The sequence below is a fragment of the Glycine soja genome, chromosome 19 (assembly GCF_004193775.1).
Source record: "Glycine soja cultivar W05 chromosome 19, ASM419377v2, whole genome shotgun sequence".
Classification (NCBI taxonomy): Eukaryota; Viridiplantae; Streptophyta; class Magnoliopsida; order Fabales; family Fabaceae; genus Glycine; species Glycine soja.
This window is the reverse complement of record NC_041020.1, coordinates 38,824,519-38,850,816: the sequence shown is the minus strand read 5'-3', so window position 1 is coordinate 38,850,816 and position 26,298 is coordinate 38,824,519. Positions and strand designations below refer to the sequence as shown.

Below are 26,298 nucleotides of genomic sequence, written 5' to 3'. Positions count from 1 at the left end.
AGTCTTGAAGGACAAGCAACTCAGTAATTTGGTGATTAAAGAGTTAATAGTGTAAACTAATTACATTATATATTTTGGTATGTATGCTTAATGTCCGTTGTTAAAATTGCATTCAAAGTTTGAGGTTGCAAAGTTTGAGCATTGGCTTGGATATATACCTAAAACAAATGTTAATCATTGTTTAAAGAATTTTTTTTATTGGGAGACAAAAAAAATACACTCTCCTATAATTTTAAAATAAGCTTCCACATAATTTTTAATAAAATCGTATCTCTTTTAATTATTTAACTAATGTCTTAAAGATATTAGTTAGAAAGATCCTATACTTAATTAGTAAACTTGAATGGTATTTGGCATTTGGTGTGGTGAGCTGTAAAAAATGACACAATTAGTCAGTCGCTTTATCCATTGATTAGTAGGTTTGGGTTCAATCTTACAGTCCACATATATATACATGAATGGTATTTGGCATTGGGTTCAATCTTACAGTCCATATATTTTAAGCTAAGCGTTGTATTTGGATTAAATTTTAGTTACAACTGACAAAAATTATACTAATATACTAGAGCAAAACACAAGCAAAGGTTTCCTTTTCAACAACTTTGATCTTATCTTCATTCATATATAAGCCCTAAGGGAAGCACCCAAGAGTAACCTAGATAGCTATATACACCACTTCTGTATCTAACATTCACCCTTGATCATACCATGCACGGACAATATATTGAACCCGGTGTGTTCTTTTATCATCCTACTCCAGTGCAATTACTTTTCTCTTTCATATGTATAACATTTTTTTTACATATTTTCTTATTATTTTATTTCAAATTGAATTCTCTATTCTCTTCACCTAGTTTTCTTATACTAGCTTTATCAATTACCACAAAGTAATTGCGCCTAAATGGGTTGCAGATTGGTGGTATGCTGTTATTTGTCACATGGACTCATGTAATGAAAATGAGAACGACTGCCGCTGCCGTTACTCTGGTGAGATATCTTTTTGCATCATTAATTTGACTTGTCTCATGCCATCATTTTCAACTGAATGCTTGATTTGATCATTTCAAATCCCACCAATAATTCATTTCAATTAACAATTATCAAGTACGAGCATAAGATTAATCTAACTTAATTGGTGGTTTATAGTCTCTACCCTGATCAATTAATAAGGTTACTCTAGCTTAATGAGTGGTTTGTAGTCGCTGTGAAAAAAATTACTATCAAAATTACCCATGTTGTGGGCCATAATTTATATATACTCTGCTATTTGTGGATCTGGAAGCTGAATAACTCCATAACAAGACTTACTGCTTCTCAATTTTGTCTGAATAGTTTGGGAACCTGGAAATTTAACCCCACTGTGACATGTAAATTAGAGTGTGTTTAATATAAAATGATTCATGCCCCATTTATATATATCTGATTTGTGCACTACCTATACAAATTAAATCAAAACAGTTGCTATTCTTGTTACATTCTTTAGTTTGGATGAATACCTTGGGTGTAATTTAATTGGCTTTCCTGACTGAGACATTGATCGTAGAGTTCAAGAAATACCTTCATGGATCTAGAACGAGACGAGTAAAGCTACTCAGAAATGGAGAACAACGAAGAACAAACCGATAGATGCTTTGGAGGAATTAGAAAGCTTAGTGACGAGGAGATCCAAAGATGGGAGAAGTTTTTGACTAGGCTTCCTGTATTAATTAGCTAGAGTACTCACAGTATAATTAACTTTGCAGAATCTGAATTTAATAACATCTTTTCACTCCATTAAAAATATCAGAAAATGTGATGCAGCGGGCGTACGTGGAGAAAATCTCAATATTTTATTTTATTACAGTCTGTTAAGAATACATAGAATTGATTCATATATAGACAAAGTAAATCTAAATAAGGAAACAAAAAATGATCAATTATCCTAATTTTTCTAATTAAATAAAGATCATATTTTCCTATTTTTTTCAAATTAAATAAATATTATATCTTTCTAATTTTCCAAAATAAAAAACAACAAAATATAAAAAGTTCCTAAAATAAAGCAACGAACACTCCTAGAATTAGGATAGAAGATAAGATTGTTATTTTGGCCCAAAATCGATGGAATTTGGCAAAAATCTGGTGGCATGCTCTACATTAAAATATTTATTGGACACCTAAATACTAATCTATACCTAAGGAGAGAATGAAATAGAAAAGGACAAGTGATAGATGCAATAACAAGAGAGATGAGATAAATGAGGTTTGTAGGTTTGGAATGTTAGGGTGTTTAAATATTATTATTATTATTATTATAAAAAATTAGATATTAAAATAGTAAATAATTTTAAAGTTTCTTATAACATATAATGAGGAGATTTGCGTGGAAATTAAAGTCCTGGCTTGTCCGCTTGTGTCTTTTTTTTTTTCCCAATGTTTTGTACTATTTATAATAAAAGGCACCACTGACTTTGGTAGTAATAGCAATATTTTTTTATATTTAATATTAGTTTTTATTTTTTATCAATCAAGTAATGGTCATGGTTAGGCATAACAATTCTTCCCGCAACTCAGGAATCCTCACAAGGACTGTTCCATTCAAGGCCCTGCAGTTGGGGAAAGATTCCTTATGGGGACGGGGATGGGGATAAAAAATCCCGCAACTAATTTGGGGATGGGGACTATACTCCCCGTCCCGCAAGGTCTCCGTATCTCCGCGTATATAGAATTTTATTTATATATTCTCATAACTTATAATATGTATAACATAAATATGAGGGTTAATATAATATTTTACTAATATAAAAAATAAAAAATAAAATTATCATATATATATATATATATAAGTAATATCTCACAAGTCACAAAGACACAAACATTACCCAAATCCTAAAATACCGCATCAAACATTCAGATTTCGTTCCTTGATTTCCTTCTTCACCTTTGTTCCTTCTTGACTGCTTCACCTTAGTTCCTTGGATGGAAGTATGAAGACTTGATTCAGTATGATGATGTTAATTTATTGTATGAAAACTTGTAATGTTATGCTAGTTTTATTGTTTTTATTGTGTAATACTGTAACATTAATGTGTACTTGGATATTTCTAGAATACTTTTATGGTTGTGTGATTTTATTACTATTATTATTAATTTATTTTGGTATTTTTAGTCATGTTTTAAACTTAGAATTAAACCTTAAATTTATTATTGTTGAAAAATTGAGATAAAATAAAAAAATTATATATATATATATATATATATATATATTATAATTTTTAACATTTTTTAATGTAAAATGGGATCCTCGCGGGGAGCGGGGATGGGGAGCGAGGGAGTACTCCCCGCCCCGCCCCCGCCCCGCGCGGGTGTCATGCCTAGTCATGGCTGGTCAATAAGAAATTTTTAGAACTAATAATATAAATCAAAATTCATTTTTTTGTTAGATTTTATGACATATTTTTGTTGAATTCTATGTGAATGAAAATGAATATTTCTATATACAATTTTTTTTATTGCAAATATATTATTTTATTATACATTTATTATATTAGTCAATCAAATTTGTTTAATTTAAATATTTCTTATTTATTCTACTTTATTTTTCTTCCACCAATTCAACTTTTTTTTTAAACTTTATTTCTCACCTATTTCTCTTCTCATCTATCCTCTTCCATTCCATCCTTTTCTCTTGTGACAACCAAACAAATGCTAATTGATGACTTCATGACGTGAAGATGGTGTTTAGGGCAGGTCTGTCCTTGGTGTTGAGCTAGGGCAATAATTAAGGACCAAAGAAAGTGTGTAAACTTGCTCCACGATTTTGGTGTATCTGGCATATATGTTAGAAACAACCTGTTGTACTCTTCAACCAAGATTGGAGACCAAATGATCATATTGTTAGGAAAGCCAACATTACCAATATAAAGGCTATCCAAAATATGAGTTATCATATTCCAAGGGGTGAGAGAACAAGTTCTTCATAGCTAGGTTGGATCAGACTGTTGTGAGTACCCTCATTAAGCAGGGACATATATAGCTTCAACATGCTCGAGTGTACAATTAGACTAGGACAAAAAAACTCATTAGTTAATTTGGTGCTTAATTAAAGACTTAATTCTTTAAATTAATGCTTAAAGTCCATTGTAAAAATTTCATTCAAAGTTTGAGCATTGGCTTGGATATATACTTGGTAGACATGAATGATAGTTTGGCATTTGGTGTGGTGAGTTGTAAACCAAGACACAATCAATCCGTCCCTTTATCCAAATTAGCAACAAAATATATAAACCACATACATAAAGAAACATTATGTCCCTCGCATTGGCTAAACTGTATATATTTGACTAATAGGATAAACTTTAGAATTTCTCACATATTTAGGAAAGGAAATACATTTGCTGACAAATTAGCCAATTTTGGTTTAAACTGCAATAGTTTCGTTTGGTGGGATCTCATTTCAAATTTTATCAGATATGACTTTTTTTAGGAATAGATACTCTTTACCTCCGTATAGATAATGATACTCTTTATTAGATACTCTTTACCTTCCAACTTTAGAATTGATGATACTCTTTATTGATCGAATTTTAGGGGTTTTTTTATATAAAATGCCACTATAACTATCAGAAATACATTATGTTAGATTACTAATAAGAGTTTTAGGAATATTTGGATCCATAATGATTGATCAAACAAACACAATGGAATTTGAATCTGTAGGTAATTTCTTATCTATGTACTCTTATTAGGATCTATTACGGAATGCTGTAAAGACAACGGATAACTGACTAACAGTATAACCAGTGGCTTCATGATTCTTCTTCAATCGAAACCTCTTTATTCTTCACTAGGACATTCGTAACTCTTCAGATAGGGAGAAGAGAAACTATGTGTGACGGCTCGGTATATTAGAGACCATAACCTTTCTTATAACGTGTTAACCTAATAAGGTTCTCATTATCCCCTAATGGGCCAACACTAACATCTTCTCATTTAAGTCCATATCATTTGATTTAATTGTCTAACGGACTCACTTAATTTGATCACATAAAATAAAACTCACTAATGATAAATAACTAATATAATTATCTTATAATATTAGCCCACATTAATTATTGAAATAGAAAATTCCAACAATCTTCCACTTGGACTACATATTGTAACGATTATATCAAAAATCTTTAAGCGCGCATCCGTATGCTATTTACCTTTAGACTTCCACCTTAACAACCTGGTCCATCTCATCTATCAATAATGGAATCACTATGACTTTCGTTACTACAACAAATGTAACTAGACCCCAATGACCACCACATCAATACACTCAATGACATATGTCAAGATGAATAAGTAGCATGGAAATTACATGCAATGTGATCTTAGTCATGCCTATTTCCAATTGGTCCAAACTTTATTCTTTATAGAGATCAATCCAACCACAATATAAATATTGCAAACAAAACAAGCTTATAATGAAATGATAAACTTCAACTTCATTTCTGAAGAAAATTCAAATAACAAAATGTTTGTAAACCATAAGATATAGAACATAAGTAAGACTTCCACTAAACTAAGATACTATAGGGAATTACACCTATATGTGCAGTATGCTCATGAAAAAACTTTAAGTGTTAGATAGTTAGCATGGAATGAGTCCCTATATGTTCTATAAAATATGTATTTTTTTAATTTTTTATTTAACAATCAAATACTTTATGTCAACAAACTTTTACTTGGTTGAATCCTTAATAAGACCGCTAACATATTGTCCCAATAAACATCCGATGACTACTTAATGTTGGCAACAACAGGCAAACCAGTTACAATAATTTAACAACAATAAATTCTAGTATGATGTCTCATAGCAAAATATTAACTCCACCAACATGATTAAATGTGGATCCTTATGTGTAGTGATTGCTATTAAGACATTCTGTAAAAATCAAAGTCAGAATACCCAATGATCTCTAAACTTCAAGACTTTCGATATGAAAACATATAGCTTCTTGTTCTTTTCAATTAGCGCATAACGTGCTTTACTACTTTCTAGTGTTACATACCAAGATTACATGCAATGTGATCTTAGGACTTCCACTAAAAATTATTTCAAGGCAATAAAAAATAAACTTAAGAATGCATGATAAATTGTAATATAATTGTTTTGCAACAATAAATCGTATGATGCTAGTAGGATGTCATCAACATATAATACCAAAATAATAAATTTACTTCCATTGAACTTTTGGTATATGCAATCATCGACCAAATTTACCTCAACACCATAAGAAGTAATCTTGATGAATTTTGTAATACCATAGGTGAGAGACTTGTTTAAAAGCATAAATAGATTTCTTTAGTTTGCATACCATAGACTTTAGATAATCTTAAACAAGGTTTTCTGGTTGCACTGTATAAATTGTTTCATCAATATTTTCATTTAGAAACGTAATATTTACATCCATCTATGCAAAACAATTATCAAAATGATCTATAGTGTCATTATAATCCTAAAAAAGTCTTTCTAAGAAATTAGAGAGAATTTTTTTTTGTGATCAATGCCTTCATTCTTGTAAAACTTTTGACGACAAGACAAACTACATATATCTCAATATTATCCATTGAATCCCTTTTGACTATATATATTTATCTACAACTTATGGGTTTCACACTTTCAAGCAATTTGACGATATCTCAAATGTCATGTTCAACCATCGGTTTTATTATATCATTTATGACATCAATCCACTTGAGAGTTAGAGCACAACATGACTTGACTAAAGTCACTTAGACCTTCTCAGCCAACCTAATGTCATATTCATATTCTTAAATAAATATGACATAATCATATCAAATTACATTTTTTCTTTCTCTAGTGGATCTTCTTAATGACACTTTTTGAGGTTATTGAGTTTGAACTTTAGGTGGTGCTTGAAAGAGAATCTTAGTGTTGTCTTGTCTTTTAATAATGTTACGAGTAACATCAATATTTAATTACCATATCCGTTTCTTGAACAATGGTAAGTACGAAAACTTATCTATTGTCAATAACATGTTATTCTTTAAAGACAACACTCTTTATGTTTCCTTCCCCTCCAAACTCAATTTCTTCAAGGAGTCTTGCATTCTTGTCTCAAATATGATCTTAAAGTGAGATTGTAAAACTTATACATTTGAGAGCTTTAAAACTAACAAAAAAGAATTGTAACTAATTATTTTTAAGTCCAACTTACCTTCATGTAGCCTACAAGACATTACTTCGGCTAGAAATCCCTAAATGTGCAAATGCCTAATGTTGGGATTTCTCTTGCTCACACCTAATAAGGGTTCTTAGTGACTACTTTAATTGGTATCTTAAAAAGATATAAATTGCATTCTTTAATGTTTTTCCTCAAAGTGACTTGGGTAGAGAAGAATTAAACTTCTTACCATATCTGTACAAGTTTAGTTTCATCATTCTACAACTTTGTTCATGCTAGATTTGTCTAATATTACATGTTGTAAAAAAATTTCACAATTATTGAAGAAAAACTCATGAGGGACTCCAAACGTTGTACCTTATGTCATATCTACCATAGTATTCCCCATGGTCACATTTGACAATCTTAATTTTCTTTCTTTTTCTTAGTTGAAGTTTAACTTCAGCTTTGAAAGACTAAATGTTTAGAGACCAAAATTTCTCATAATTTAAATAAAGAGAAATCATCTATGAACATAATAAAATACATTTGTTCATTTCATGAATCCATAAGGAATAGAACACAAATATATGTATGTATTAGTTCTAAGACATCCTTAGTTCTTTCAACACTTGAATTCATGTTTGTTTGTTTGTTTGTTTTCCCTTTATATACTCAATGTAGACTATAAGATTCTACCAATATAAAGGATCCAAAATTTCCTATAACACAAACATCCAAATTTTCTATTAAGAGATATGACTTAAGCGCTTATGTTATAAGGTGACAAAATTCTCATTTAATTTTAAGTTTTGTACCATCCAAAATTATTTGCAATAGAAATACTCAAATATCCATAAAAGAACTCATAACTTATAACATTTGAATCACAAGAGAGACTAACTTTATTATTTCTAATTGAACAAGAATAACTGAATTTGTCCAAATTATAAATAAAATTTGATTTAATAAACAACTCAATATATGTCTCAACCAAATTTAAATGAAATTGAGTCTTTTAAAGCAACATAAAAGTTCTCATAGCTTCAACTGCAACTTTATGTCATCGCCCACATAGATGAATCTTTCATTATCACTTGGCAGATGACTTCATAGGTAACATTGTATAGACATGCTTATGTAAGTAGTAGAATCAAAATCTATCTACTAACATCTTTTGGTACAAAACTAAATTAACTTTAAAACAAACAAAACGAGAAGTTTACCATTCTTCACACACTAAATAGTGTAAATGAGATTTTTTTTATATGTCTCATCCTACAAAAGCAACAAGGAAATTCCTTATCTTGTTCTTTTGTTTCTTCTCTAGAAAAAAAGTTATGAAATATCCTCAACTCTCAGCTGATTTCTTTCAAACTCTAAATTTTATACATGCAGCTTTGGGATTCAAATAGTATGAGTATTTTAAATTTTAGTAGTAGCAACAACAACAATTAAAGAAGAGAAAATAAACATACAATGCAAAAATAATCTTTATAGTAAATTTTAAGACCCAAATAAGATACCTAACGCACCATTAATCCTCAATCTTTGGATTGAAAAAGACTAACTGCAATTGATTTTTTCAATGCATTGATTAAACATTGGTGATAAATCTTGTCAAATAAAGGTTATCTTTGGACACTCCATTGCTCACATAGAAAACTTATATAATGATTACTTCGGTCAAATAATGATTGTCTTTAAACATTTCATTATTCACATGAAAAAGCCCACTATTTATAATCGTCACATATTTACCATCACAAACATGTAATTATTCTGACAAGTTATGTCTTCCTTTGGGCCGAACATAATTCGCATGAATAATTTCATGTAACATCTATGTAAATTCAATCAAATCAACTTACGCAACAGACGTTACATTGACAACATATTGTTTCAATCAATTTAACCAAAAAATACAAGACAATTTAATATAATAAATGAGAGGTCTTAAAATCACATGACTTTCACATATAATTAAGTTATATAAAAATATATATAACAGAACGTGCAAATATTTTGTATAACAGACCCATCACAAGATATTTATCACAACATTAATTCCTAATCTTTGGATAGAGAAATTAATTTGTAATTGGCACTCTCAACATAATAATCAAATATTGACGATAAATTATGTCAAATAATAGTCTTTCTTTGGACCGACTATTATTCACATGAAAATACCTTATAATTATCACACATGTATCATCACAACTGTAATATTATTTGGCCCAATTGCGTCTTCCTTTGGGCCGAACACAATTTGTATAAATAATTTCATATAAAATTTATGTAATTTTAATCAAATCAATTTTCACAATAGAGATCACTTTGAAAATATATTGTGTCAATCAATTTAATTAAAAAAATTACTAGACATGCAAATGCAAATGCATGGGAAGGATCTATTACTGCTAGATTTACACCCAATCATGATAGTAGAAAAATATAAAACATTAATTAAAATAAGTAAATATTATATCCTTAAATTATATTTAACAATACAACAAGTAAATATCACATCCGTAAATGACATTATCAAAAATTTATTCTAGCATCACTAATCATGTATATCAATTAACCAATAATGCCAATTTTTTTTTTTAAATTCAATGCAATAATCCATAACTAAAGAAGTGTACGATATCTTTATGTATACTTTCTTGTTATAGTAATTCCCAGACTTTACAATAATAAACAACAATTCATGTAATTGTGATGCAGCCAACAATTTATGTAATTGCGATACAACTGTATGCCGAAAAGAAAAAAGAAAAAAAAATGTAAAGGTACAATTGTGTTGTATCCACCGTAATGAGTTTTCTTTTGAAAATCTTAAAGAAAAAATTGTTTTTGCAGGGCTTCCTCCAATACATAGCAATATATAATCACATTCGACATAAACAGAAGTGGGGTATAAACCCTAACACGATGCTAGAAAAAAAAACCTTGAATTCAAACCAAATATCCAATATGACAATATTTGAATTTACTGATAATTAATGTGTTGTTCCAAAAAAAAAAGGCTTCATATAAGAATCAAATAAGGTATAATAAGAATCAAATAACTTTAAATCTCAATAATCTAACAAGAATGGTGGCTCTGATACCACTTGTTGAAATTTTAGGGGGTCCTTATAAAATACCAATATAATCATCAGGAACACATTACGTTAGACTATCAAGAAGAGTTTTAGGAATATATGGATCCGTAATGATTAATCAAACAAACGCAGCGGAAGCTAAATTCGTAGGTGATTTTTGATCTATATACTATTCTTAGGATCTATTACGGAAGACTGTAGAGGCAACGAATAACTGGTTAACAGCGTAACCGGTGACTTCATGGTTCTTTCTCAACTGAAATCTCTTTATTCCCCAATGGGACCTTCATAACTCTTCAGGTGAGAAAAAGAAAAACTATGTGTGACGGTTCGGTATATTGGGGACAATAATCTTCTTATAGCATGTTAACCTAATAAGGTTTCCATTATCCCCTAATGGGTCAACACTGACATTTAATTGTGTAACGAGTTCACTTAATTTGATTACATAAAATAAAATTCACTAATGATAAATAAATAATATAATTATTTTATAATATTAGCTCATATTTATTATTGGAATAGAAAATTACAACATTTATTAGATATGATTTTTTTTAGGAAGAGATCATCTTTGGGTTTGGTTTATGTCCCCCAATCTCTTTTTGCTTTGCTTTTTTGTTTAATAATACTTCTTGGTTTGGGGTAGAGGATCAATAGGTTGTTGGGGTGTCAACATAGTTGAAATGTCTACGCTTATTATGAAATCTTCATTCCAATGTTTATGGAAAAAAAAATTCTGTCCCTCCCAAGCCATTAAATTTAATCCGAATATAACACTCATTAGATCAAAAGAGGACATGCCACACATAGGAATAGCTGGCCTGCTGGCATGGTGAGTGAGAAACATTTGACATAGAATAGATCATCAAGTAAGCAACGAGGAAAATTAATGCCTCTTTAGACGTCACAACTGACAACAAACAACAACAATAATAATAGAGCAAAACACAAGCAAAGGTTTGCAATTCCTTTTCAGGAATTTTGATCTTATCTTTGTTTATTCATATATAAAATTCTTAGGGAAGCACCAAAAAGTATCCTACTGCCTACTTCTATCTAATATTCACCCATGGACAATATTGAACCCGGTGGCAATGTTTCTCTCTTGAATTTGCAAGAACCCGTATTGGATTGCATTCTAAAGCTCCTTTCACCAATGGGTCTCATTAGGATGCCTGAAGTGTGTACTTTTTTTAGGGATAGATGTGGAAGTGACCCTCTGTGGGAAGTCCACATGAAGAAGAAATGGGGTGGAGTCATTGGTGATGTTGCTTACAAGGAGTGGCAGAGGCATATCACCAAAGCAAAGGAGAAAGGAATTAACCAATCGAATCAACACAACATTCAGAATGGATCAGTGGGGTCTTTCAGGGGTAATTGGCCTATGTTATACCTCAGGTCATATCTAGAAGATTGTAGACATCTTAATAGCTCATTGGTAAATAGCTTTATGATGACTTTGTATTTCTCTCTAGAGAATGGCAATTTCTGGTTTCCAGCTCAAACCTTCACGGTAAACCCTTCAATTAGCTTCTTCTTCTTTTTAATTTTTTTTAAAGGAAACCCTTTAATTTGCTTATGAGCTACCTTTATTATTAGAATAAATAGTCAATTTAATTCCTATTTTATATCTCACTATTATTTTATTAGTCCATGAAATTATAAACAAACTCAAATAAGTTCTTGAATTTTGTTATAATTTTATTTAATTTTTTGAAATTTATCTTCTTTTTTTGTTCCTTTAACTTATATTATTATTATTACTTAAATCCTTCGCCAGGGATAAAATGAAAAAAATTGATCAAATTTCATAGATCTAAGTGAAACTCTAAAAAAATTCAAAAACTTTTGAATTTTTCTTAATTTTAAGAACTAAAATAATAGTAAGATACAAATTTAGGAACTCAATTAATCATTTATTCTTATTATTACTTGGTGAGATTCCTTTTATGTTTCTTTTTTCATGGAGTAGGGGTTCGTGACGCCTTACTTAGATATGATTGCAAATCTGATGACTTTGAAGGAAGGTAATGGGAGAAGGGGAAATATTTAGAAAGGTTAATTAATTAATTTTGTTAACTCGAGATCAAGAAATGAAAATATAAACCTTCAAATAAAAATTAGCAACAATTTTCAAAAATTTAATAATTGGTTATACTTATAAAGTAACAAAGATGATTTGATAAAAAAAATAGACGTTAGTTACTTTATTAGTTTAGTGAGTTAATTTAAGTATGATACCTCATGGTAATAATGCATATATATATATATATATATATATATATATATATATATATATAAGTGGGGATATCAACAATATCCAATGGGATAAGCTGAGAGCTCCCCCAGTTGATACCCCTGCATGTGATGGGCATATGTCTGATTGTTTACAAGACTTAAAACCAGGGGATCATATTGAGATCGAATGGAAGGCAAGTAGAGATATTCCTTATTGTAGGTTTCATGCCACTGCCTCTTTAATTCGATGCTAAGTTCATAGTATAGATAATCTTTTTTCATTCAATAATAATACATGAATTATTTTTTATTTATCTTCTTATTACATCATAAATTTTATTATATATTTTTCTCTCTAGATGTTGAATAGGGTGTCTATCGAATATATTTTTTTCAATTACATGTTAACTTTCTATTCTATTATGATTCCATATTGAAATATTTTGCCTAAATTAAAAGTTATAAATATAACTTAAGATATGGTCACGATTGGTTTGGTTAGTTGATGAATAGTTAGGTACTTAGGTGGTTTGGTTTAGTTACATCTCCAATATTTCGCGAATGATTTATTTTGAACTTTTCTTTTATTGAAAGTTTAAATGATGAAGTTTGGGGCTAACAAAAATAAAATAAAATAATGAATTTATGGGTTGCATATTGGTGGTATGGTGTTATTGATCACATGGACTCTTGCAAACAAAATGAGAAAGACTGCCGCTGCCGTTACTCTGGTGAGAAATCCTTCCTGCATCATTTGGCTTAATTTTCTCAACTGATCAAATGCTTAATGAGATTATTGACACCGTTGGTTTTTTACCCAATAATAATTAAACTACATTATTATCTCATTATTTTAATTTTTAATGATAATTTTATTATATATTTCAATTTAGTCCATATATAATTAAAATATTTTTTAAAAAATGAACTTTTTAATCTCAATTACCAAACATCTCGGTTAGCAACAAACATATCCACATTTCAGTTTAAACTAAAACCCTCAGTAGCAAACATACTCACATGTTGGGTTTTAGTTTCGAGTTCGGGTTGGATCGTTGAGTGAAGAATAGGAGTTGTTGCTGGTTGCCGAAGTAGAAGTAGAAGAAGGTGACGGTGATCAAGAAGAAAGATAAAATCTTGAGTGTGAGGGGTGTGAAGAGAAAATCGTTAGTCATTGAAAATTTTGTGATTCAATTCATGAATTCAAGAATCAAGGGAGATAGTCAAAATGTTTCATTTTGATGAAGTGCTTCACTAATTGTCACTTCTTTGATGAACAATAAGTGCGGTGACAATTTGTGATGTGCATGCTTAGCTAATTATAAACTTTTATTTGTGCAGAGGCAACAACATATTAAAAGGTACTTATTTCTCATGAAAATTGATTAATGAATGCATTTTAAACGTCTAGACCTTGAGAAAGATATACAAATAATTTTTTGAGAAGAATGCAAGATAATAAATTACACTTATGATTATCGATTAAAAAATTAACGATTAAAAAATTACAACTCTGTAGAATCTGAGTTGAGAAGAATGCAAGATAATAAATTCACTAATTTTATTTCTGTATATATATAGCATGACCCACAGTACAACTCTGTAGAATCTGAGTTTAGTTACATCTTATATATGACTCCTCTAGTTTTGAGAAGATTGCAAGATAATAAATTACACTTATGATTATCGATTAAAAAATTAACGATTAAAATTGAAACTAATTATAAAGTTTACTATAATGGCCCATTTGTTTAAGCTTTTTTTCTTTTCAAAAATACTGTTTTAATATAACAAACAGTTTGTGTTTGCTTTTTTATGTGTTTGTCTAATTTTATTTAAAGAAAACAGTTTTATGTTTTCTATAAAAAAAAGTAATTCATTTTTTCTTCTAATATATCACTTTTTAAAAAGTAAATATTTTAAAAATCACTTATTTTAAGTTTAAACAAATTAGCCCGATATAATTTTTCCTAATTTCAATTGTTAATTTTCCATAATGATTATGAATGAACTACTATTTACAATTACAAGAAAATCTAGAAATAACATCCAATGACAAACATGCATCTTTTTTTGTCTTGAGGTTCCGGTTTATCAAGAAAAAATAATTCTAATTAATTTAGAGTTAAATAGTAAGATAAATAAAATTTAGTTAATAATTATTTTTATTAATGGTCAAACTTAGGTATTCCATAAATGATTAAACCTTAATTTTAATATAATTTCATTTGTGGTCAATAGCTCAACGTATTTTGTTTTACATAAAATTTATTTAAAACTAAGAATTTAGTGTGCTGTGTCTCTTTTTATGGGACAATTTTGCAATAAGGCAAATATGCTCCAAGTGGGTAATGTCATTAGCAATTCAATGTAGTGTCAATCACAATCCCTTTATCTTTTATGTGACGTGATAATCAAACTCAAATCAAACAACTTGAGTTTTGTAAGACTGATTTTGGTTGAATAAAAATATTTTTTTTAAATGACTTGATGAATCCTATTTAATTTAATTGGTTTGATTATTGATCTCTTTTTTCCCAACCAAACTAATCTCAGTTAATTATCAATATATCAAATATTTTTTAATAAGAAAAACATAAAAACTAGTATTTTAACATATGTAGTAGTACACAGAATAAAAAATTATTTTATGTAATTGAAAATTATAATAAATAGATATTTAAATATATAAATTATATTATAATTGAAATACTTAATAAATGAATAATTTTGAACATATAAGTATTATTTTACATTTACGATAAATATTTTATATTATGATAAAAAATTATTTTTAACTATTTGATAAAAAAAATTAAATAAAATCTGGAAATTTAATTTAGAAATATAGATAAAAAAAGAATATATTAAAATAAATTAATGATGAAGAAAATAAAATATACATATAAAGATAAAAAAAAATGGTTTGAGTTAAAGACAAGTTGAGTTTGAAAATTTGACATCTCTAATTATAATAATGTCAATCATATAGCTTGCATTCAAAGTGAGATTTGTCTCTCTCACTAATTTTTTTTATACCATGATCAGGAAATCAATTTTTTGTCAAAATATTTACGAAATTTAATCATTTACTTATTGTGTTGAATCTTGTTGGTTATAGCCTCAATTTTTTTAAAAGAGTAATACATGTCAAATTAAAGTAAATTCAAGTAAAAGATCGAGATAAAATAATTAGCAAATCTTTATTTGGATGATTTGGTTTAGTATTGATTACAAAGTAGTATCTCTTTGAGTTATAAGATTAATTTCATGATTAAAGGGTGGTTAAAAAAAAAGTAGTCTCTCTTTATCACAACTCCACTCTTCTGCTTTTTTTTCCATTAAAGAAAAAAAAAAACACCTTGCAATTTGTCCACGAGACCCTTACCAAAACTGGATACTGGACAAGTAGTTGTTTATGTTGCTTTCCTTTTTCTTTTCTTATTTTTTGGTGAATATGCTGGTTTGCTTTTACAATTGCTTTGTATCCCTTTATGCGTACGTTGACACCTCAAGGAGAACATTTAATGCGTCCCAAATCCAGCAATGCTACTTGGGTCTCTTTAAGTGAAGTTTGCCTTAAATTTTGGGAATATATTCGAAGTGCTCGGTTACCTAAGCAAGCTAGTGCTCGATCCAAAAGCATGGAGGATTTACAAAAAATGAAATAAAAGTGTTTGGTTTGGTTGTTTTCTGTTTTCATTTTCATTGAAAATAGAAAATGATGATCAAAATGTGTTTGGTTTGATTTCTGAAAACATTTTCAGTGAAAATGAAAACAGGAAACAACTAGAAAATGAAAACAAAAAATTTTCGTTTTTCAGTTGAGAACAGAAACCTCATTTTGGTTAAAATGAAATTGTGGTGACAATCAATGCAGTTTTAAGCAAATCTAAAAATATAAAAAAACAATAAGTCAATATATAATAAATTTTCAATATTTTTATTTCATGAAAACAGAAAACAAGAAATCAAACCAAACATGTTTTCAAAATTCAAATCTTTTGAAAATGAAAATAATTTTCAGAAAATGAAAACAGAAAATGAAAATGCAAATCAAAATAAAAATAGTTTGATATATTGACTTTTCAACAGAAAATGAAATCACCGTAGATTTGTTTAGGATTTGTTTGATTTGCATTTTCATTTTCATTTTTTATTTTCATTCTGAAAACTGTTTTCATTTTATGTTTTCATAAAATAAAAATAATTTGATATATTGACTTTTTGTCTTTTTGTATTTTTAGATTTGTTTAAAATTACATTTATTATCACCGTAATTTTATTCCACCCGAAATGAGGTTTTTGTTCTCAACTGAAAGCACTGAAAACAAAAATTTATTGTTTTCATGGTCTCGTTGTTAGTTGTTTTTATTTTCACGGAAAATATTCTCAAATCCAACCAAACATATTTTCATCACCATTTTCTATTTTTAGTAAAAAAAAATAAAAACAAAAAATAACCAAATCAAACACCCCGAGACACTATGAATCCATAACTAGTAAATGCTCATTTGTCGTTACGAGCATATGCCAAATATCAGTGGAAGCTTTAATCATCAAAATTAAATATATACTTATCACGGTTAGTTACGTGCGTTGTCTCCGCACTTATAACGGTTTCCTTAATTACTTTATACTAATTGTTGTCATCAAAAGACTTATAATAAAGTAGTAGTAGTGACCCATTTTGCTTACCATGTCAATCAATTCTCTTGGCTAGAAATTGTTTTTTTATGACATACTATTAGTGTGAAGTGGTCTATGTTGAAAGGAATTAATATAAAATAAATATTTTTTAATATAATTTATTTCATATTTAAATTTAGAATTTGAATTTTAAATTATATGATTAAGAGATGCGATCTATGTAAGGTTTCCACCATTATTGGTTCTAGAAGTTGTTTTTGTTTGCCAAACTTTAAATATACAAAAAAATAAATAAAGAATTGTATATACAGGATTTGATATATAGAATATGTTAGTAGGACCAACATGATTTTTTTTTTCTTTTCTGAGCTAGACGAGAGATATGGCACGTACTCAATTTTTCTTTTCGGCTGATTACCTGAAAAACAATTTGAAGCATGCGTATACATATGCAAAATTTAACCTAATATATGTACGTAGCTTTGTTCTTATTCTTTACAAATTTTCAGTACCACAAACTGATAATCATACACTGTATCTTAGCGGTATATTTTATTCCTTAATCCTTAATTACGTACCAATCAACCCTTCTGGATGTGTGGAATCAGGTAGGCTCAAACAAAGAATTTATTCGTTTTAATCCCTCCTCCGTTTAGATAATTATTTTTTATTTTTAAATAATTTTCTTATGTCTACTCTTTCAAATTTGCTTACGCCTTCATATTTACCTTTTTATTTATTTAATGTTATCTATACACTTTTTGATGTGTTGATTCTCTCAATTTAATTTAGTTTTGGTAATAACGTCATGTGTTCAAGTATTAGCAAAAATTAGCAAGTCTCGTACTAAAGATTAATTTCATAATCAACTTAAATAATCAAAATTTGGGATATTATTTCATTAGTTAATAACCTAAACACTAGCCATATATTGAAATTAAATTGTTTGTCTAATTCATTATCTAAAATAAAATAAATACACAATTATAAGATAGGGATACTTGTCAATTTGTCATTAAGGAAGAAGAAAAAATATTGACAAATTATTCCTATTTCAATGCCTCATTGCTTAATTGAATATACTGTCAAGCAATGATGACTGAGGAGTATTGGAAGTACACTTTTTTTACATATTCTTTCATTAAAATTATTAAATATGCTGTGAAATCCTATAAAATTTTATTATTTTCAGTAAATTTCAATCAATAATAAAAAAATTTGTATGAGTTGAAGAAAGTATATCATCAGAATAGAATATTAATGTATCACTAACATTTCTTAACCTTGATGAATTGATTCATGACATGAAACTTTGGCATTTCCATTAAGGACCATTTTAGGTAAGGATTGTTAGGTGTTAGATTAAATGGTTACTATAGGCAAGCACACACCGGATTCCACAACCCTGTCCCACTAATTTCTCTAGCAACTGTTGGCCGTACGTTGTGTGCTGTAGTTGAAAAGTGGTCGTCGACGCCGTCACCGCATGCTGCCACAAAATGGAAAAAGTCCACAAATGCTTAGGCATGAAACCCAACGCCTCAAGAACAAAAATAATTCTGAAATGAATAACTAGCTTATATCATAATACTCTCTTTGAATATATTAAAATAACTATATTGAATGAGGGCATTTTTATGAGTCATTAATCAATAAGAAATTTTTTAGGAATTCTTCTTTAAGATCTTATATCTTTAAAATTATATTTTTAAAAATAAATTATCAATAGTTAAAATAATTATGTATCACAAAATAAATTGAATATCATAAATCTAAAATATAATTTATATGTTTAAAATATTTATTTATTTTGAATTTTAATTATAATATAATTTATATATTTAAAATATTATTTATTATAAGTTTTAATTGTATAAAATAAACATCTAACTTGTACATTGCAGGGGTTGAAATACTAGTAAATTATTTATTATGAATATAAATATAATTTATTTAATTAAAATATATATATATATATATAATGATTTTTTATTGTAATATAATTTATAAATTTGAAAATATTTATTTATTATAATTACATAAAAATAATATTTATAATGTGCATTCAGGTTAAATATTAGTTTTAATTAAAACAAATTAACATAGTACCTGATCTATCCATTTTTTTTCTTATCTCCTTTATTTTATAAGAAAAATCACAAATTTCTGTCAGAAAAAAGAAAAATCACAAATTAATCATACAAATAGAAATTCTTATTCCATGTTTTTATCGACTTTGTTATGCCTATCCAAGTTCTAATTCAACGTTTGTGTTCAAGATAGTACGCTCAGAATTAATATGTTTTATGATATAGCATTATCGCATACTAACTGCGAGGTCATGTAATTTCTACATCTTAAGTGATAAAAAATATATATACAAATACTAACTAGACGTATAAGTAACGTCGTTGTGTATATTAATTAATTAATATAAGGAAAAGCGATTTCGAGGGGGGATTTTAATGGTTGTTCTTATTGCAGTGATTGAGAAAATAAAAATTTAAATATTTAAAAAGTATTAATTATATTAAAATATAAATAATTATTCAATATTTATTTTTAAGATGCTCAATAATAAGATAATTTAACAAGTATCATGAAAATATATTCATTTAAAATACAATATTTAATATTATTATATAATCAATTTTACTTGTATATGAAAAATTGGAACTTTATACAGCAATATTTCTCATTGAACCGGTGGAATAAATGTTGATCAATGAGAGGAAAAGAAAAGTCATGCCCATCAAATAATGAAGAAATATGTACCAAGTTTGTCTTTCTTTTTCTTTTATATATATTCGTGGGCATCTTTTATGGCGATGATGGAGTGGAAAATATTTCAAATTTAATTCAATATTTATAATTTAATACAATTGGTTTTTTTTAATTGAAATTGTTTCCATAAAAGTTTAGTTCAAATGTACAGATCTCATTTAAGAAAATTAAACAAATATTATCGAACCAACAACAATTTATAAACAAGTTTTGTGCATAAAATTAAGTAAATTAAAAAAATAAAACAAATATGTTATTATTATCTTTATCATTTTTATTTTATATCTAATCTTTATATGAATTATTAAATTGCATAATGATATATTTAAGGCTATCAACGAGACTACGATCCTATATTCAAAATAGTTCTAAGAGGACCACTTACAATGACGGTCTGTCAATATTGCTGGTTTCTATTTGTGTTATTTTAAATTTACTAGTGTTCTTATGTTTTTTTTTTCTTTTACTGTGACTAAGGGCGAAAATAAATTAAGTCACTGGATAAGGTTCTATCTTACGTTTTTCTTAGAAACTAGACTAAGGATTTATATAGTTTATTTAGTTAAATATTAAAAAAAAATCCAACTTATGTAAATAAATATTTATTTTTAATATTATTGTTATATTAAAACGTTACTATGTATCACATATTAAATTTGTTTAACGTATTAAAATCATACATTTATTTATCTTATTAAATGTTAAGCATGCATTAACTTATATAAAGAGTCAAGTTTATTGGAAGATAATTTTATATCTTATTCATAAGTCTTCTTGCAAAATATGTTTTATGTAAGTTATCATAAATGTCATATTAGACTTTAAAAAATGTTTATATCAAGTTAAAATTGATTTTTATAAAACCTAATATACCTACTTTTCTCTCAATCTTGATTTTAAATTATCACAAGTATACTCTTAAATAAATTTGTTGGTTAAATCATACTTTTAAAGGAGACTTAGACTAATAAATAGATCAAACTTAAATCATATGTTAACTAATATAGATACAAGTTTAACATATTTTGACTCCTAATATGCTTATAACTCTCTTTAAAAACTAGATATGGGTCTATACACTTGCACATTTTTTTTATAAAAAAATTAATGTAAGAAAAAAAGTGTAAAAGAAAGAAAAATAATTTAGCACTGTCCAGCACCAACACTTGCTAAAATGTTTAATTTAGAGTTTTTTTTACCTTCTCCTTAAAAGGAAAAATACAGTAGAATACATTTTTTTTTAGAAAAGCTTTTCAGAACAATAATCAGCTTAATTTATATAAAACAAGAGAGAGAAAAAACTAAGACTAAAAAATAATAGGTGAAGAGACTTAAAAAGAAAGGAAAAAAATAGCTTTTCTATTCTTTTCTTCCTAAACCATACTCCCTCTTTTTCTATTTTCCTTTCTATCTCTCTCTCTTCCTCTCCCTCTCTCTCATGTCTTCTTTTAAGGTACAAGAAACAAAAATGGTAAATCAAATAGCTTCTACTTTCATTTTTAAAGCTTTTTTATTTTAAAATGTAACTTCAAAGTAATTTTCAAATAAAAATTTGAATCAAACATGGCCTAACTAATCTGTAGTCAATGTAGATATGACTTTAATAAAAGTATATATACAAATTAATTACACGAATACAATTTCTCATTCCATATTTTTATATTTTTCTTGCCTATCCACGTTCTAATACAACCATTTGCATATGTCCAAGATGGTACGCTCAGAATTAACTGCGAGATTATGTCATTTCTAAATCTTAAGTGATAAAAAAATGTAAAAACCAGGTAGACATCTAATTAAGTAACGTCGTTGTTTACTTAATTAATAAGGAAAGCGATTTCGGGGAGGTAATTTTACTGGTTGTCATTGTTGCAGTGACTCAGAAAACATAAGTTCATATATATAAAAAACAAAACATAAGTTAAATGTTTAAAAAAATATGTATGATAAGATCATTTAGCAAGTATTAATAATATTTTTTTTTACAAAATACTTAAAAGTAAAATTTATTTATGAATTATTACGAAAATTTTATCTGAGTCACATGAGTTTCGTTTAATAAAAAAGAATTATATAAATATTTTAAAAGTGTACCAATTATTTTTTTTTATAACCAATGCACCAGCATGATAATAAATAAAATAAAAAAAATAAAAATATTTTATTAAAAATAAATTATTCATTATATAAAAATATAAAAAAGTTAATGTGTACTCTTCTAAAAAATTTAAAAATTTGTATTTAAATTTTCTCAATTTACACAACACTAGTATTTTAGCATATATATTACACTATGTAAGTGCTTATTTTTATATAACTAATATTTATAATAAATAAATATTTTTTAATATATAAATTATATAATAATTAAAATTCATAATAATTATCTTTGATTATATAAGTTATATATTGGAATGAACAATTTAAATCATAATATAATATTGTTACTTTTAACTGTTGATAGATTCTTTTAAAAATATTAAAATTTAATTTAAAAATAAAGATAAAATTTTATTAAAAGAGAAAGGTGTTAAGAAGATGAAGTATACAAATAAAATAAAATAAAAGGAAAGGAAAGGAAAGCAGTTTGAGATGTGGAAGAGATGATATTTTTTTATTACGTTATGAGAGTAATTTGTGAAATGTACATTCAAAAGAGAGAATATTGAAAATATTTAAGAGAGAAAGAACTCGATCTCCAAATTATGAATTCTAATTTATTATATAAGAATAAATATTTATGATATTGTTATGATTTATGAACAAAAGCAAAATTTACTGAAATTAGTTAACATCATATAATATTTGACTATATTTATGATACTCTTAACACTCTTTTGAATATTCTTTTATTATTCAGACACTCTCTTTGGAGAGTATCCTAAATATCAATAAATTTATCTAATTTTTTTCTTCTTATATTTCAATTGTATTTTCACTTGCATAGAATATTTGTGTACGTCTGGAAGGTTAGTTCTCAAAGCATTTTCATTATAGGCAGGCAGGATGATTGAATATTAATGCAGTGAGAAACAAAGTTGAAGGACATAGGAAATATCACATACTAGAAACAAGGTCCCGTGTCCTTTCCGCGATCACAGCAATAAATATGGTCGATTTTTTGAGGTCTTAATCAAACCAAGGACACAATTTTGGTTCTTGAGAATCCCACGAAATCCCTTGTCTGAGTCTTTTTGGGTGATCAGTGAGTACTAGAGTTTGGTGGGAGTCAGGCAAAGGAACAGGTAGAGACTTTTATTGCACCACCATCACCCCCAGCTGTGTAGTACTATTTCACTAAACCCCTCAAAACCCATCATCCAATTCAAAATTTCAGATAAATGTCCTTTTCCTTCTCCCTCTTTACTTAAGCACGCCATGAAGATACATACACGCATAAGGGGACTTTGTGTGATTAAACTCTAGGTGAATTTAAGAGGACCCCACTTGCTAGTATTTCATACTCATCTAAATAGTTGTGCTAATTAAGCTATTTGTTTGTTTTGTTTTGTTTATGCATCTTGAATTGATCGGTGTGTGCATTAATTTGTACAATTGTGCAACAGCCTAACACATCCCACGTGGCTCATACATTTCCTAGATTTTCAGCTTGCTATTCCCAGCATCATGTGATTAAACAGGCTCTATGGTTTTTTAATATTTGGATCCACCATTCCTCTTTTTGGTGTCATCATTATCATCATTGTAATCTAACCAATACTATAATGCTTTGCTTTGTTTTGCTACCCCTCTTCCTCTCCTGTCATAGCCTCTCCATCAAATGATCAATCACTTAACAGCTGCCTCCCACTGCCCGTACATCTTGTATCTCTCCTTTGTGGGAATTCACTGTGAGTAGATGCTACTAACACATCTTTAAGGAGCATCATTCATCATTGTTTTTTTTTTTCTTTTGTGTTCAATGTGGAAAAGTGCTTTAACTAAACAGCTGTGAAGGCTTGTCACTGAAATAAAGCACTGCATTAAGGCCAAGCCACCACTCTCCTCTTTTCCATTGGTGGATCTTTTTTTCTCTCTTTTAATAGGAAATCATTGGTATGAGTTTCAGCTTTGCTGATCCTTCTGCGGCTCTGCCAATCTCTATTAGTATTATTAGACCCTTTTGATATATAAAACCTTCAATTACAATGCTTTACTTCCTTATATCTTTTGTCTCCTTTCTCATCCTTTCCAAGTCCTTCACCAGTAAGCCTTTCTCATCAGGGGAGAGAGGGATCAAATTAGGGTCAATTGGGTTTTGGGGGAGCCTTTCAAGTTGGTTAGTTTCTAGGCTCAGGAAAGGAAGCACAAGCACCCGTTTTAGTTTTCTTCAGTTTTCTCTTGACATGTCATTGAAAAATAATAGTTTAGTGTCTAAGGGGGAGAATGAGGAAGAGGAGGTGAAGGTTTCTCTCTTGGATTTGCCCGATTTGCCATTGGAATGCATCCTTGAGCACCTTTCACCAGCTGAATTATGCAGGGTGGCAACAGTGTGCACATCTCTTAGGGATAGATGTAGGAGTGATCATTTATGGAAGAAACACATGGAGAGGAAATGGGGTAAGGTGTTTGGTGATGCTGTTTATAGGCAATGGAAATGGCAGGTAGCTTCCAAGACCAGAGAAAAGATCTCCTCCAACCAGCACAATCAGAAAGGAATATTTGCTTTCCTTAATGGTGGTTTTCTACCCCTCCTATGGATCAAAGCAAAATCAGAAAAGGGCACACAGTCAAATAGCTCATTATCAGAAGATTCAATCGCAGCTCTATATCTTTCTCTTGAAAGTGGCAAATTTTGGTTCCCCGCTCAAGTCTATAACCGTGAGGTAATTGGTTGCCACATAATCTGATTCATGACTTTTTATGCTTCTCTGAATCTCAATGACTAAATACCAATATTCTGCACAATGGTTCTTCCTTTTGGGGATTTTGTTTCACACTTTCCTTTTTCAGAATGGTCATGCTGGATTCATGCTCTCATGTTATGATGCCCAACTTTGCTATGATTCTCGATCTGACACTTTTCTGGCAAGGTATGTGGAAAAGTTGACTCCTTCAAAGTTGAGATTAGATGCCAAACTTCTTGTCTGTGGTTAGAATTTGATGACATACGAAAATCTTAACAGCTTAAACTTTTATGGGATGGATTCTTTTCCCAAATTTTTAAAGGTTAATAAGTCCTTGCTTTTGTGGCAGGTACTCACCTCATGGCAGATGGACAACTGAGGAAAACATACAATGGGACCGGCTGAGAGTGCCACCAATAGCCTCTTCTCCACATGCTCTTCACATATCTGATTGTTTGGATGACTTGAGACCTGGAGATCACATTGAGATTCAGTGGAGAAGAAACAAAGAGTTCCCTTATGGTATGTCTCATCCTTGTGCACTTGTTGGACTAATTTCTTAATCATCTCCACTAAATGGTTTTATCATACTTTTGCCAAGAACAAATATTAATATTAATCAATTTGGTCATGATGTATATATATTGGATTATCTTGATGGAATAATTTTTTAGGTGTTTTATTGTAGGTTGGTGGTATGGTGTCATTGGTCATTTGGAACAATGTCAAGGACATGGGAACCATTGCCATTGTCATTACAGTGGTAAGGGAATCCACTTGTGCATTTTAATATACTTCCCCACTCCCTTTCCAAAATCGAGTTTTCATTGTATTGTTGCTTGTAGTAAACAGAATTAAACAACTTATATTTTTCTGAAGTTCAAATTCAATTTGAACTTTCATCATATGGAAAAAATGAACAAAGTTGCATATCAGGTGAAAATATAAGCCATATTATAGCCTTGTGTAAAGAACTTTGGTCTTATACACTCATAAAGAAAAGGGTTACCCATCTGGTTGTACTACTTGCAAAACAAAGTTTTTAGCTGTATAACTGACAAAAGAAAAGTGTTGCTGATAGATATGGTGATTTTGGAGTTCACACAGTACAGTGCTGGATCCAGATGGAGACAAACCGTGATAAACAGAAAGCATCATGTAGAAAAAGGCAATGAAATAGATGGTTTTTATGGAGGAATCAGGAAGCTGCATAGCAAGGAAGAAATTACAAGGTGGAAGAACCTCTGGCCAACTAAAATTGTGATACATAACTGATTTGATAGCTTAGAATTTTTGTAAATTAAGCAGTCACCCTTCCTAAAATGAGAAGGATTACTTTGTCACAGAACGATGTCATTCCTAACAATTGGAATAAACTTGGAAAGAGTGCATGGAGGATTTTTCAGAGGCTGTAACATGTGTACCACGACATAACAATTAGTGTATATGTTGCAGTTTTCTTATACGTGTCTATATATAATATATAGAAGAACATTGGTGCATAGTGCA

General features: G+C 28.7%; 2 protein-coding genes across 2 annotated transcripts; both read left to right on the top strand.

Annotated features, from left to right (window-relative positions):
* Nucleotides 1-11,339: 11,339 nt before the first annotated feature.
* On the top strand, nucleotides 11,340-12,323 carry LOC114398817 (F-box protein At2g41170-like). The gene is made up of 3 exons (XM_028360950.1): nucleotides 11,340-11,643; nucleotides 11,746-11,783; nucleotides 12,243-12,323. The coding sequence occupies exons 1-3, from the start codon at nucleotides 11,340-11,342 to the stop codon at nucleotides 12,321-12,323; spliced, it is 423 nt and encodes a 140-aa protein (XP_028216751.1).
* A 10,761-nt stretch (nucleotides 12,324-23,084) lies between these two features.
* On the top strand, nucleotides 23,085-26,298 carry LOC114399114 (F-box protein At2g26850-like). Its single transcript, XM_028361225.1, has 5 exons — nucleotides 23,085-24,768; nucleotides 24,896-24,975; nucleotides 25,139-25,311; nucleotides 25,478-25,552; nucleotides 25,871-26,298. Exons 1-5 carry the CDS (start codon nucleotides 24,091-24,093, stop codon nucleotides 26,062-26,064), a joined length of 1,200 nt encoding a protein of 399 aa, XP_028217026.1. The 5' UTR covers nucleotides 23,085-24,090; the 3' UTR covers nucleotides 26,065-26,298.

Bases quoted from the DNA above. Each gene is read 5' to 3' on its own strand.
- LOC114399114 (XM_028361225.1), top strand. From the start codon at position 24,091: ATGCTTTACTTCCTTATATCTTTTGTCTCCTTTCTCATCCTTTCCAAG. The intron at 24,976-25,138 runs GTATGTGGAAAA...CTTTTGTGGCAG, and splicing joins TCTGACACTTTTCTGGCAAG to GTACTCACCTCATGGCAGAT. The intron at 25,312-25,477 runs GTATGTCTCATC...GTTTTATTGTAG, and splicing joins AAACAAAGAGTTCCCTTATG to GTTGGTGGTATGGTGTCATT.
- LOC114398817 (XM_028360950.1), top strand. From the start codon at position 11,340: ATGGACAATATTGAACCCGGTGGCAATGTTTCTCTCTTGAATTTGCAA. The intron at 11,644-11,745 runs GTAATTGGCCTA...ATTTCTCTCTAG, and splicing joins ATCAGTGGGGTCTTTCAGGG to AGAATGGCAATTTCTGGTTT. The intron at 11,784-12,242 runs GTAAACCCTTCA...TTCATGGAGTAG, and splicing joins TTCCAGCTCAAACCTTCACG to GGGTTCGTGACGCCTTACTT.